Source organism: Medicago truncatula, chromosome 4 (assembly GCF_003473485.1).
Source record: "Medicago truncatula cultivar Jemalong A17 chromosome 4, MtrunA17r5.0-ANR, whole genome shotgun sequence".
In the NCBI taxonomy this organism is placed as follows: Eukaryota; Viridiplantae; Streptophyta; class Magnoliopsida; order Fabales; family Fabaceae; genus Medicago; species Medicago truncatula.
In genome coordinates, this window is record NC_053045.1 from 25,309,365 (window position 1) to 25,321,707 (window position 12,343).

At 35.8% G+C, this 12,343-nt stretch overlaps 1 protein-coding gene across 3 annotated transcripts; it reads right to left on the reverse strand.

The window, feature by feature from the left end:
• Nucleotides 1-325: 325 nt before the first annotated feature.
• LOC11445200 (protein RRP6-like 3) lies at nucleotides 326-8,945 on the reverse strand. 3 transcript variants are annotated; one of them, XM_003605886.4, is made up of 12 exons: nucleotides 8,616-8,945; nucleotides 7,403-7,638; nucleotides 7,199-7,297; nucleotides 6,856-6,939; nucleotides 6,638-6,724; nucleotides 5,869-5,989; nucleotides 4,401-4,582; nucleotides 4,271-4,315; nucleotides 3,107-3,609; nucleotides 2,547-3,021; nucleotides 1,461-2,116; nucleotides 326-622 (listed from the first exon to the last, which is right to left on the reverse strand). In XM_003605886.4, exons 1-12 carry the CDS (start codon nucleotides 8,845-8,847, stop codon nucleotides 550-552), a joined length of 2,793 nt encoding a protein of 930 aa, XP_003605934.2. In that variant the 5' UTR covers nucleotides 8,848-8,945; the 3' UTR covers nucleotides 326-549. The 3 variants fall into 3 exon arrangements, with proteins under 3 accessions (XP_003605934.2, XP_013455649.1, XP_024638551.1); XM_013600195.3 differs by having other exon boundaries at nucleotides 326-650; XM_024782783.2 differs by lacking the exon at nucleotides 8,616-8,945 and having other exon boundaries at nucleotides 7,195-7,297; nucleotides 7,403-7,545.
• Between the last annotated feature and the right edge of the window lie 3,398 nt (nucleotides 8,946-12,343).

Here is a 12,343-nt window from a genome sequence, read left to right on the forward strand (position 1 = left end):
GCAAGTTTCCAATTTCATGTAATGTTTGGGCAAAACCAAACGTGAATATGAAATTGTACTTCTACAGCCAAAACCTGAGTTCACTAGAAGCCACAACTTAACCGAGGATTTAAGGAATGAATTAACCATTATTTTCAGAAATATGATATTCTGTCTTAAACTAATTCACTCTACACACTCTATCTTGCACCAAATTCCATTCTAATTTGCTGGAATTCCTGCTCTAGAGAGCTGAGTTTTTCAAAACCATCCTTAAGATTCAAATTCCCGTCTCACTAAGTGTTCTAAAGTTGTGTTTGTCATGTTTGTAAAACGGCGGCATGCATTTCTACTGTAATTTCACAAGAATGTCATCATTTTTATGGTTGAATAATCAAAGCAAAGGCAGAAATGTTGCTACCACCGTTTTTTTTAATCTAACAAGATGCTGAAAAGTAATAGAATAGTAAAATTAACAAAATTGTAGATGGTATTATCAAAATAAAGGCGGGCAGAATACAAGTATTGAAGGACTAAAATATGCATGTTACTCGTTCAACCTGCAAAGAGTTACTCCATACTATCAGCAGTCTCTCTTTTTTGATGATTGTATACGCTGAACTCACCAAAGTCCCTTCTTCCGCTGGTAAAATAGCGTCCAAAATCAAATCCTCAAAGAAAGGAGTAATAATTCAGTTGCTATGCATAGAAGTATTATTAATTATTATTATTATTAATGCACTATACACAACAATCTAATTGCAGCTAGAAACCGGCTATCAATTACTTTAGAAACCGGCTAGTGAATGACGGATTTGACTCGTCTAAAGTATGAAGTTAGTAAAATGAGAAAATTATGGGTTGATGTTTTAATCGTCCATGATTAATTATACATGTGCATATAATATCAACAACTGATATGTTTATCGAATGTTGATATTTCTCACTTTACTCTCTGAAGTAAATTGATCACTTAAGAGGAGCCTTATCCCTGATAACTTACTGATATTTTTAATGAATAAATTTGTAGTATGATGCATGAACCTAATGTCAGTATCTTTTGCAATAACTTGAAAGTGACTTTAGTCTTTCAAGTCTCTTCATTCTTCAAAACATGTATTGCATATTCATAAATTTGTTACCTACATAACTGATTAAAATATGCCTTATAAAAAAGATAAATTGGTGATATTAAATAAAAGGGTCGTGTTAGTGAGTGTCCTAAGGACATTCTTTACGGACTTTATAATAGGAAATTTTATCTTCAAAATACAAGTCAACTATTGCCAAAGTAATAATTACATAATTTTTTAGTGTACAAAAGTTACCTCTTGACTCTCTAAATGCTCTTAGGGCACTTGTTAGCATTTTCCTTGAATAAATACTTATTAAGCAAAGCTAGTGATGCAAGGATGACCATTTTTAGTTGAGAGAAAACGGTAAGCATTAAGCAAGTAGAAAAATAAATAATTATAGCATACCTGTGTTTTACATCCCATCCCCCGGGAAGAAAACGCGGTTTTAAAGCATCCACAAATACTTGTCTCCATCTTTGACAAAACTCTCTAATGCCATCTTCACCATACTCCTTCAGTAAATGATCTACAACTTGTTTCCCATGTGGACCATGTCCTAAAAGTGACAGTTTTGAATGATGTTTTGCTTGTGTTGTATCTTCATCTTTGATTGATTCTTCGTCGCTAACAACATTTGGTTGCATTTTGTTAAGACTCTCATCAGTATCTACAAGCGAGTAACTTGTTTCATCATCATCATGATCAGTAGTTTTAACAACGATGGTATTTCCATTTGAAGTAGCTTTATCAACTGCAAGATCAGAAGCCAGAGAGGGCTTTCCCGAATCATCTTGTCTATTATCTCCACTTCTTGTTTCTTCATTTACGTATGAACCGTCAAGAGTATCAACCTTCAATGTGTCCCCATTACTCATTCCAGGTGCATAATCAGTATCATTCCCCTCATATGGCACTGCAGAAGCACTTCCAGTCGAATGTTTAGATGATACTCCTCTCTTCTTCTCAAACTTTCTTCTCTCGTGAGGAGTCATGCCAACTTGCAAAGCTTTTTCTAGATCTTCCTTAGATATCTCCCTTCCTCCATAATATGTCTTTATAATCTAAACAAAAAGAAGTTAACTTGATAAATAAAAGATCCAGTAGCAGTAGGTAACAATAAGCGACGAAAAACTGAATCAGAGGTCCTTTAAATAGTTTAAAATAGGTGCTATATCTTTTTTGTGTCAAATTAGTCATTTATCCTTAAAAATGTTTACACCGTTGAATCAAGATTGGTTTTTAGTCCTTTTTACAAATTTGTGTACACAATCAATGAACGATATGCTATAAAAGAATGTTTCACGACTCAGTACCACAGCTAGACTCTTGTTGAGAATAACAAGGTCACAATCTTAGATAAAAACTAAAAAGTATCACATTAATTTTGATGGATTAATATTTATTCGAACTATCAAGTTGACTATCATCAGAAGGGACGCTACAATAGTTTTGTGTCAGAGCAATCAATAACATACGAAAATATGATCAAACCTCAGTCAGTTCTTCACGCCGATCATGAGGCATTCTTGGCCCGTGACGTAGAAGAGCAACAGCAGCTGATCTTAATTGTAACGGAGATACACCTCCCTCGTCATTCGGTTTTTCAGTCTCCTGCCCCGGATGAATTACCCTACGAACATAGAGAGGAATCCCAAATTCAGAAGCTACTTTTCTCTTATACTTCTCTGCAGCAGCATGGGCAGCTTCATGGCAATCCACACAAAGTAGGACAATATCATGAGAGCGGTGGCTTTTCAAATGCTCAGGGAAATGTATTCTGTAGCATGATGGGATTATTCGATATCGTAAATAGTGATTTCCTTCACCACATCCAACACATATATTTTTTTTACTTTGGATATAAAAATCATTGCCCTCGTCCTCTGGCCGGCCTTTGGGTTCGAAAAGAAGCATTATAGCTGGGGGTTCCTCATCGACAACTTTTGCAAGATCCCGGCTAAGGTACCTGGAGAAATGAACATTTATCATGTAAAAGCAGCCCCTTTTGTTGTTCTTATAAATGGAATAAGAACAAGTGAAAATGAACCAACCATTCAAGCTTCTTCCGATCACAATAACAAAGCAGCCTCCCGTCGTTAGCAAATATCCGGCAATTGTGATAAACAGGAGATTTGCAAGAGAATTTTTTAACAAACAAATTTCGAGAAGCCTTTTTAGAATGTTGTCTAGGATTTTTTAGGCTTGAGCGTTTAGAGGATAAAGTAGGTCTTACGTTACAGTTAACCAACAAAGCATAATTAGAAATGTTGAGTTTACAATTTCCATTTTGACCTAGACACTTTTGAAGAATCACAGAATAAATATCACCATGGTTAACCAGCTTGTTTGCAAGCAGATGACAGATATCAGTGAGGTGGCTGCAAACAACAGGAGATGGAGAAGGGATAGAAGAGCTGAGACCCGTTTCTGCATTGACATCAGTCTGAACTATGGAGTTGTATATTTCAGAGTTACTTGCTGGAAGTCGACTTGCCAAAGCAACAATTGCCTGGTCTGACAACACATACTTTAAGCTCTCGTCATGAATACGAGCCTGAAAGGATGAGCATGCAAAAGAATAATCAGCTCGTGAAAATAAAAATATAATTTTCTAACACTGAATAGACTATGATCAGCCCACATCAAAATCTGTAGATTAGGCAACAGAATCTTGATTCATGGCTTCAGTTCACTATCTGAATAGAGAGTAGAGACGGTTTGACCTAGTTTTGCATATTCTTTTGGTGATAAATTATGTAAGAACAAAATTTAAGCATAAATATTTCTATTACTATAAACTTGATGGATTATCATCATTAGTTACTGAACAAATGTCACGTACTTAAAAGTTGGAATAAATAAATATATCAAAGCAATCTTCAATATACTTGACCAATGTTATTTAAAAAAATATATAATCGCTATACTTACTTAACTTTCTTCCTTTATTTAAGGCCACAATTACTCTGAGGTTTTATTTCCCAAAGGTTTATTTTGTGTAAAACAAGCAAATATGTTACATTAATTTCAAGATACGTGTTAAGATCTCCCAATTGACTGTGAACATGTAGCATAAAAAATTCCTATTCCATATCATAATTTGCAAAATAACATGTTAAAGTGGTCTGCAACTCAAGGACATGGAAAAGACAGTTTTAGTAACAAAAGTGTTCTTTAATGGTAGCTAAACTTAAGAGTCTTTATAAATAACTTACCATCAAATCTCTCCATGTGCACAGCTGCCTCACAATAGACAGAAACTGTAATCATAGAATTTCGTTAGAAAAATGTCCAATTAGATCACTCACACTATTTGAACTCCAAATCGACATTGAAGCAACAAACCTGAGTTTCATTGGAAATTGAAGGAGAGGCTCGATTGCTCTGATGACGCGAATATAATGATAATGCAGCAGATTCTCCTGGCGAAGCTTCAATCTCCTTTGTGAAAAGTTGCAAACAAATCATGTTTGAACGTCGACTAGCCTCGAGAACAAAATGGAATTTGTCATCGGAACAAGAGTTTTCTGACACAATAATAAATTCAGAATTTTGACCCAGCATATTAACAAAGAATGATCCCCAATGAGATGTTTAAAAAGCTCATTATTTCAGTTAGTTCAATAAAGTTATCCTGTCAAAATGACAAAATGCTTGGGACTGCACATAAATTATAGTATGCAGATCTTGCACATTCAAGTTGTTGAAATTTGGGGCCTAACTCAACCTTACAAAACCGGCTTGCAAAGTGAGGGTTGCCTCCTCTTTATGAACTCTCATCAAGAGTCTCATCTATCCGATGTGGGACTTGGGTTTTTCCCAATACACCACCTCACGCCCATCACTCTTTAGGCTTGGTGCGTGAATAGGTAGGTGGCCCTTGAATTCGACAAGCTCTGATACCATGTTGAAATTTGGGGCCTAACTCAACCTTACAAAACCGGCTTGCAAGGTGAGGGTTGCCTCCTCTTTATGAACTCTCATCAAGAGTCTCATCTATCCGATGTGGGACTTGGGTTTTTCCCAATACACCACCTCACGCCCATCACTCTTTAGGCTTGGTGCGTGAATAGGTAGGTGGCCCTTGAATTCGACAAGCTCTGATACCATGTTGAAATTTGGGGCCTAACTCAACCTTACAAAACCGGCTTGCAAGGTGAGGGTTGCCTCCTCTTTATGAACTCTCATCAAGAGTCTCATCTATCCGATGTGGGACTTGGGTTTTTCCCAATACACCACCTCACGCCCATCACTCTTTGGGCTTGGTGCGTGAATAGGTAGGTGGCCCTTGAATTCGACAAGCTCTGATACCATGTTGAAATTTGGGGCCTAACTCAACCTTACAAAACCGGCTTGCAAGGTGAGGGTTGCCTCCTCTTTATGAACTCTCATCAAGAGTCTCATCTATCCGATGTGGGACTTGAGTTTTTCCCAATACACCCCCTCACGCCCATCACTCTTTGGGCTTGGTGCGTGAATAGGTAGGTGGCCCTTGAATTCGACAAGCTCTGATACCATGTTGAAATTTGGGGCCTAACTCAACCTTACAAAACCGGCTTGCAAGGTGAGGGTTGCCTCCTCTTTATGAACTCTCATCAAGAGTCTCATCTATCCGATGTGGGACTTGGGTTTTTCCCAATACAAGTATGAAACAGCTGCCGAGTTTTGGGCCCGGAAATTTCAAAGGAGGAGAAAGAGAGCTTGACAAGATAGATATTAAAAGTTTTACTCTACTAAAATGCTTAACATTTATTACAGAAATTTCTGTTTCTATTGGCTATCTTTAATCACAATATCAGTTAAGAAGGAATACCATTGTCCAGTTGTTTGAGTTCATCGATCAGACAATTTGCAATATACAACAGATAGTGTGCATCTGTCCGTGCATAATGTACCATTTCTGCTGAGAGAGGACGTTGTCTCCAGTCTTCACGCTACAATCAAGCATATACAATTATAAATGACATAGTAAATCTATTTATTATTTGAAAAGTGATCATTCATTAACTATGTAAAGAAAAACAATTGCATGTTCTATTATTGATGTACCACATTAAAAAGAATTCAATATTATCATCATTATTATTATTATTATTATTCAAGTTTCAATCCACACTCTTATAATTATTTAAACGTCTAGCATTCCCTGTTTAGTTCAATATATATTGTAACTTGATCATTCAATTGTAGTCATTTTTTTCTTCATACCTCCCACCCCACCCCCAACCCCCCTTCATTAGTTCAATAAACTCAGGCCAACCTTGGGATCAAATTACTTTATTACAACTTAGTCAAAGAGAGTTAGTGAATTCTCATGTTCAAGATAACGTACTCAGGTAGCCTATCATTCTTTTAGGAAAAACACGTGATGCGAGAGCTTAATATTTGATTTTGAATTACTAATTCAGTTTAGATTGAACTTTGCTATTTATTACACGAGTGAATGAAAAAACATGGCCATTACATTTTACTAAATATATCCATGATAAATAGTAAATGTTTAAGATCTACTACTACAACATTGTTGATGACAAACCAATGAATTCACTCAATGCAGGAAATCAAGCATAATTAGGCCAAACCTGTAATAATTTATTTGTATTGACACCACAATAGGTTTCTAGCAAATAAGCAAGTGATTTTTGTGGTTTTGATAGCACCTCACACGCCTGCAGAACATGAACACCAGATAAATAAGAAGTTGCCAGTCAATGGTAAATGTAAGACTTCTCCACTCATTATCATGCATGAGGAGAAATTTTGTATGGTACAACGTAAATGAGGTGACATGATAGCATACCTTTGAAGTATCGAATAGATTAACAACGTATATGTGGAAGTCCCTCTGTAGCCAGAGAACATCATTGTCGGCCCCATGGAACACCTATCAACAAATTTTTCATTAAAAAAACCTGAAGCAGAAAGTTGGACAGCAAAAACAAAGACAAATAGACAAAGTAAAATATATATGATAAATGTGGTGTGCTTTAATTCAATTACAGTCTAGATATACAAAAAGTCAAAAGAATCAGAATAATTATAACTTCATTAAAAGAAATTAGGCTTAAAAGAGAAAATTTAGAAACCGGAACCATCACCCCCCTTTCCCCTTGGAAAAAACATGACAATGATAACTTACATACTTTACATATTGAAGGGTCAGCAAAAACTGGACGGAGAATTTCCATAGAATCATGGAGAGCAATTGTATCGATCAAATAATCTTCTTGTTGTGTAGAAATCTGTTTGACAACGGAAAAAAACACATGTATCATCAACAAAACTATAAAAAATTATGTTATTGGCATAATGCAATCAAAGAAATATAAGAGATAACATGAAATTACCTGAACTAACCCTGTAAAGCCTAGAAAAGAACGCAAACTATGTTGTTCTGTGTCCACACCAAAGAATTTTTCCTTGCTCAATACATTAACCAGTTTCTTTAACTGCATCTCAGTATCAACCCAAACATACGAATCATTCATTTCTAACTTCTCAGCACCAAGTTCAATTTCAGGTTGATGGTTTTGTAACAACGCCGTAATCTCTGCTTGAAATGGATGCAAACTAGAGCCATTTCCTGTACAAAAAACACTTGACTCAGCTTGATCTTCACAATTTAAAATCTTAACTGAAGACAATGCAGCAGATCACGAAGAGTTAAAAATAAACATAAACAACAAATTTGTTAAGAAACGTAGCATCCATTGAAATAGGAGAGAAAAACTGAAAAACTTATTGTATTGATGATAGTAGAAATGAGATACTAATGAAAGATAGTACAAACGAGTCAACTATCGGACTTATATACTAACTAACAATAATCCTAACTAACCATATTCTCAACATCTAGTTCTAGTTCTAACTTTCTGTGTTCTGTGCTAATTTTCAACTAAATCTCATCCCTTCAAATTTAAAATTCAATTGGTCTAACTAAATCAAAATTTCAGAAAACACCACAAAATCTATTGTCTTTGTAGTGTTGTATCTAGTTTAAACTGGATTAAATTAAACTACTTCAATTATTCATTTCTCCTTTTTTTAGCTTGTTGCACTAAAGCTCCCGCTAACTGTCCAGGAAAGGGTCCCACCATTTAGCGTATTGTATGCAGCCTTACCCTGTTTTATACACAAGATATTGTTTCCAAGACTTGAACCCTCTCAGTCACATGGCTCTCCCCCTTCAAGAGAAATAATATTTATACAACAGTGACAAATTTTGAACAACTTTTCTCTCACTTACTCACGCTGTATTCTTATTGTCTCTCTTCTTTTTTCTCTCTCTATTATTTTTGACCAATAAGAATAGCCCAAAAGTTGTCACTTGTTAAAATATCATTACTCCCTTTCAATTATTTCATTTATCATAAACCCGACAAATGAGTAAATATTAATGTAACAACTAACTACTAACATTTGTAGTTCAACAAAATATATTACCGTTCCCATGGGGAACAACGCTTGGCCAGTGCGCATGCCTCTACGCATGAGCCGGATTAGTCGCACACCTTTGATGGATCGAAAACCGGTGCGAAAGCAAAAAAAAAAATGTATTACCGTTATTCTTGGAGGCATTGAAGCTCAAATGCTTGAAGGGAGCATAGGAGTTATCAGCTAAAACTCGCTTAAAAGCCGACTGCGGTTTGGGTTCGGAATGTGAGTAGCACGAACTCGAAGGGGATTCACGTTGCTTCCTCCGCCGCATACGGCGAACAGTGAAGAAGATTATTGCAGCAGTAGTTAAAGTGACGATCGTGAATGCCACGCGCGTTTTGTGTTCATTGTTCATTTTGTTCAATGCTGTTTTCAGTGCGGAGTGAACGGTGGAGGCGGTGTTTGCTTGCGGCGTAGTTGTAATTAAGAAGGTGATTGTTGAATGTAATTGGGCCTGTGAGAAATTCAAATCCTTAAGGAAATTCTCATTTCACCCCCTACATGCTCAACGACCCCCCAAATTATATTTTTTTGGATGTGCATTTATGATGTAACTTTTAAAGTGGGAAGAGTTCATCCTTAGTTATAAGGGTGAAAATGTCATTTTCAATAATATAAGATAAGATAATGGTGAAAATGTCTTTCACCATCATTCATTATATTTTACTTTTTCCAAGATTTTATCTGTCTTTATCTCTCCAAATTGAAGAAATGGAGAAACACATAAATGGAGGGGATCCTAACCCCATAAAAATTAAAAAAAATAATTAATGATGGTGAGACTCACTCAATGGTAGGACCCACATCCTTTTTATGTATGTATCTCGTTGTAAATGACATTCTCCATTTATTTTTATAAATGAAGATGATCTTAACTCAAACTCAAATTTTGTGTTATGTCTTTGTTTTCTATGCTTAAACTACGTGATTGATTTTGTTTAGTTCAACAATGATGGGATTGCTATTGTAAAATGCAAGTTTGGATTTGTGAAAGTCTCATATTTGTTAACAGTGGAATGAGATGGGATAAATAAAACACATTTGAAAGTGGATTATGTGCGGTCAAGTTACAATCACCTATTCACAGACATCTGATCAAAACCAGACAACTCAGATCTTAATATCTTCTTTACTTTTTTAAAATTTAAAATTTTGACTTCAAAATCCCAACTACTCGATCGGATGACCCCGATTTCGTTGACTACATATTATGAGTGCCAATTGCACCCAATTCGGATCCATATAAACGTTAAAGTGTGTAGATATAGATATATTCAATCTCTTCAATTTTAAACTAAGACATGGTGTTTGCTCATGTATTTAATACTTATTTCAAGTCATTGTTTAAAACTCTTTCAATTTTTCTCTTTTGAACCCTTTCTCGTCGCCATTTTAATAAGTGGTGTCATAGGTGATGATATTGGCGGCATTTAGCTTGCACAAGATACAAATCTGTGCACCATACACAAGTTAGAATTTTATTTTTTTTAACCATTAGATCAAAGAGGAACATTGATTTTATTGTAATTTAGCTACACTATAACTTTTTCACTTTGCCTTCGATGTTTCTACAATCTACCCTTTTTCACCACCACCAAACTCAATAGCACCTATGCCACCACAATACATGAATCACATATTAACATGTCCAATGTCTTAATGTTGATTCTAAGCAAAATTATTCTTAGCAAGTCTTGAAGTTATGTTTGGAAATTATGTCCAATGTCCAAACATCATATTAACATGTCTAATGTCCTTAATTATGTTTGGAAATTAATTTTGTGTGGATAATTTGATTCCTATACCATCTCCCGATTTGGATTTGATTCCTATAGAGTAGCTTTCCTTAGATTCAAACCTTACTTTGTTATGTGAAGGAAATATGTCCAATGTTCGTGATTTGAATATGTTGTTTTGGCCATGACAAACAAAGATGAAAATGTTGCTCAACATTTTAGATCTGTTTGTAAAATGTTTGGATTAAATATTATGGAATCGACCCTATAGATCTCGAATTTAATTGTGGCAGCATCATAAGCATGTGCCACTTTGTTTAGCCATATCATAAGCCACTAACCAAACACGAGTTTTCTTCCATGGATGTCGAATTTCAGCAGCAAATCGACCCCGTGGCCTCTTCCTTAAGACACAATAATAGATTTCCTTCATTGTTGCAGTCACCGTGCTTTTCATCGGTTTTGAAGCTTTTGTTCTCTCCGCCGCTGTTTTTTCGCCGTCGTGGATCTAGTTGCGTAAAGAAGAACCACTGGCAAATTCACGATTTTCTTCCTTGACATATAATTTCTGAATTTTTGTTTAGCTACCTTGGTTTCTCAATGTTCTTGTTATCCATTACTCATAAAAAATAATGAATATTGTATTATATTTATACTCCAAAATTTACCCGAACAATTGTTATACTTCTCTTTACTTATTATTAAATCAGCCACCTTTCCAATTAATTGTTCGGGAAAATTATGGAGTATAAATATAATACAATTTTAATTATTTTTTATGAGAAATGGATGACAAGAACACTGAGAAACTAAGGTAGACAAAATTCAGAAATTATATGTTAAGGAAGAAAACCGTGAACTTGCAAGTGGTTCTTCTTTACACAGCTAGATCTACGGTGGCAAAAAAAAAAAAAACTACAAAATGGATGAAAAGCATGGTGACGATGGCGGTGAAAGAAATTTGTTACCGTGTTGTGAGGAAGCGACCATGGGGTCGATTTGTTGCTGAAATTCGAGATCCGTGGAAGAAAACTCGTGTCTGGTTAGTGGCTTATGATACCGATGAACAAGCAACACATGTTTTATGATGCTGCTGCAATTAAATTCGAGATCTATGGGGTCGATTCCATAAAATTTAATCAAATCTTTGTACAAATATATCTAAAATCTTAAGCAACATTTTCACCTTCGTTTGAGATGGCGGAGGTGACCACCGGAGCAATTGAGTTTGGTGGTGGTGGTGGTTAGGGTAGAGCATCAGATGGGTTCAGGCCTACATTTGTCATGATGGAGGAAACCGATCATCACATTTCTAGACCCAATTCCGCCCACAGACATGTTCGGTTTGGGCGGTTCTCGACCTGGACGGTTCTCGGTTTGGTCGGGTGGGTTTTTTAGTTACAGGCAAGATAAAGCAAGTAGTGAAAGGAAAAAAAATCCAGAACAAGGGGAAAAAATCCATAGCAAAGATTAAACAAGTAACAAATTTTAGAACACTATAAACAATTTGTGAACAAAAACCATAGACATAAATATGGTTAAAGAAAATAAATTGATAAAAGGAAGGAAAAAAACAATGATTAAGATAGCATAGAAACCCAGATCCGATAACAAGTTTGTTTCAACATCTAGATCAATCAAAAGAAGATGGGTTTTAAACATCATTCATGCCATTTGAAACAGATCTTCACAACTTGGAGAGGTTAGTTCACAACGTGTGGTTGAATGGTGCTTACACCACAACAGATATATGCAATTGCACCCGAGAAAGAAGATAAAAGTTAAACTGATTGGATTTGGATGGAGAACATTGAATCAGAGAAAAGAGAGTTGATTGATAAATAGTGTGAGGTTAGGTGAAAGCATGAAGCGGCGATAACTGAGAGAGCAGGAGAGAGAACATCACAAGATATTTATACCTAGGTCAAAATAAGAGAGACGAGTAGGCTAATATGCGGGCGGTTATGGGCTTCCATGGGTTGCAATTTTTAAAATCGATCTCGACCGACTAAACCCACAAAAACCCAATTTTTTCATTTTCTTTACCCAAGACCCGCCCCGAATCGACCCATTTACACAACTTTGCATCGGCTTTATCGGTTTACGGTCGGGTGA

What these genes read in the sequence shown, in the direction of transcription:
- LOC11445200 (XM_003605886.4), bottom strand. Translation starts at nt 8,847, where the DNA reads ATGAACAATGAACACAAAACGCGCGTGGCATTCACGATCGTCACTTTA. An exon ending in GCTTTACAGGGTTAGTTCAG is followed by an intron (nt 7,298 to 7,402) that starts GTAATTTCATGT and finishes GTTGTCAAACAG; the next exon opens with ATTTCTACACAACAAGAAGA. An exon ending in ATACAAATAAATTATTACAG is followed by an intron (nt 5,990 to 6,637) that starts GTTTGGCCTAAT and finishes GCTTGATTGTAG; the next exon opens with CGTGAAGACTGGAGACAACG.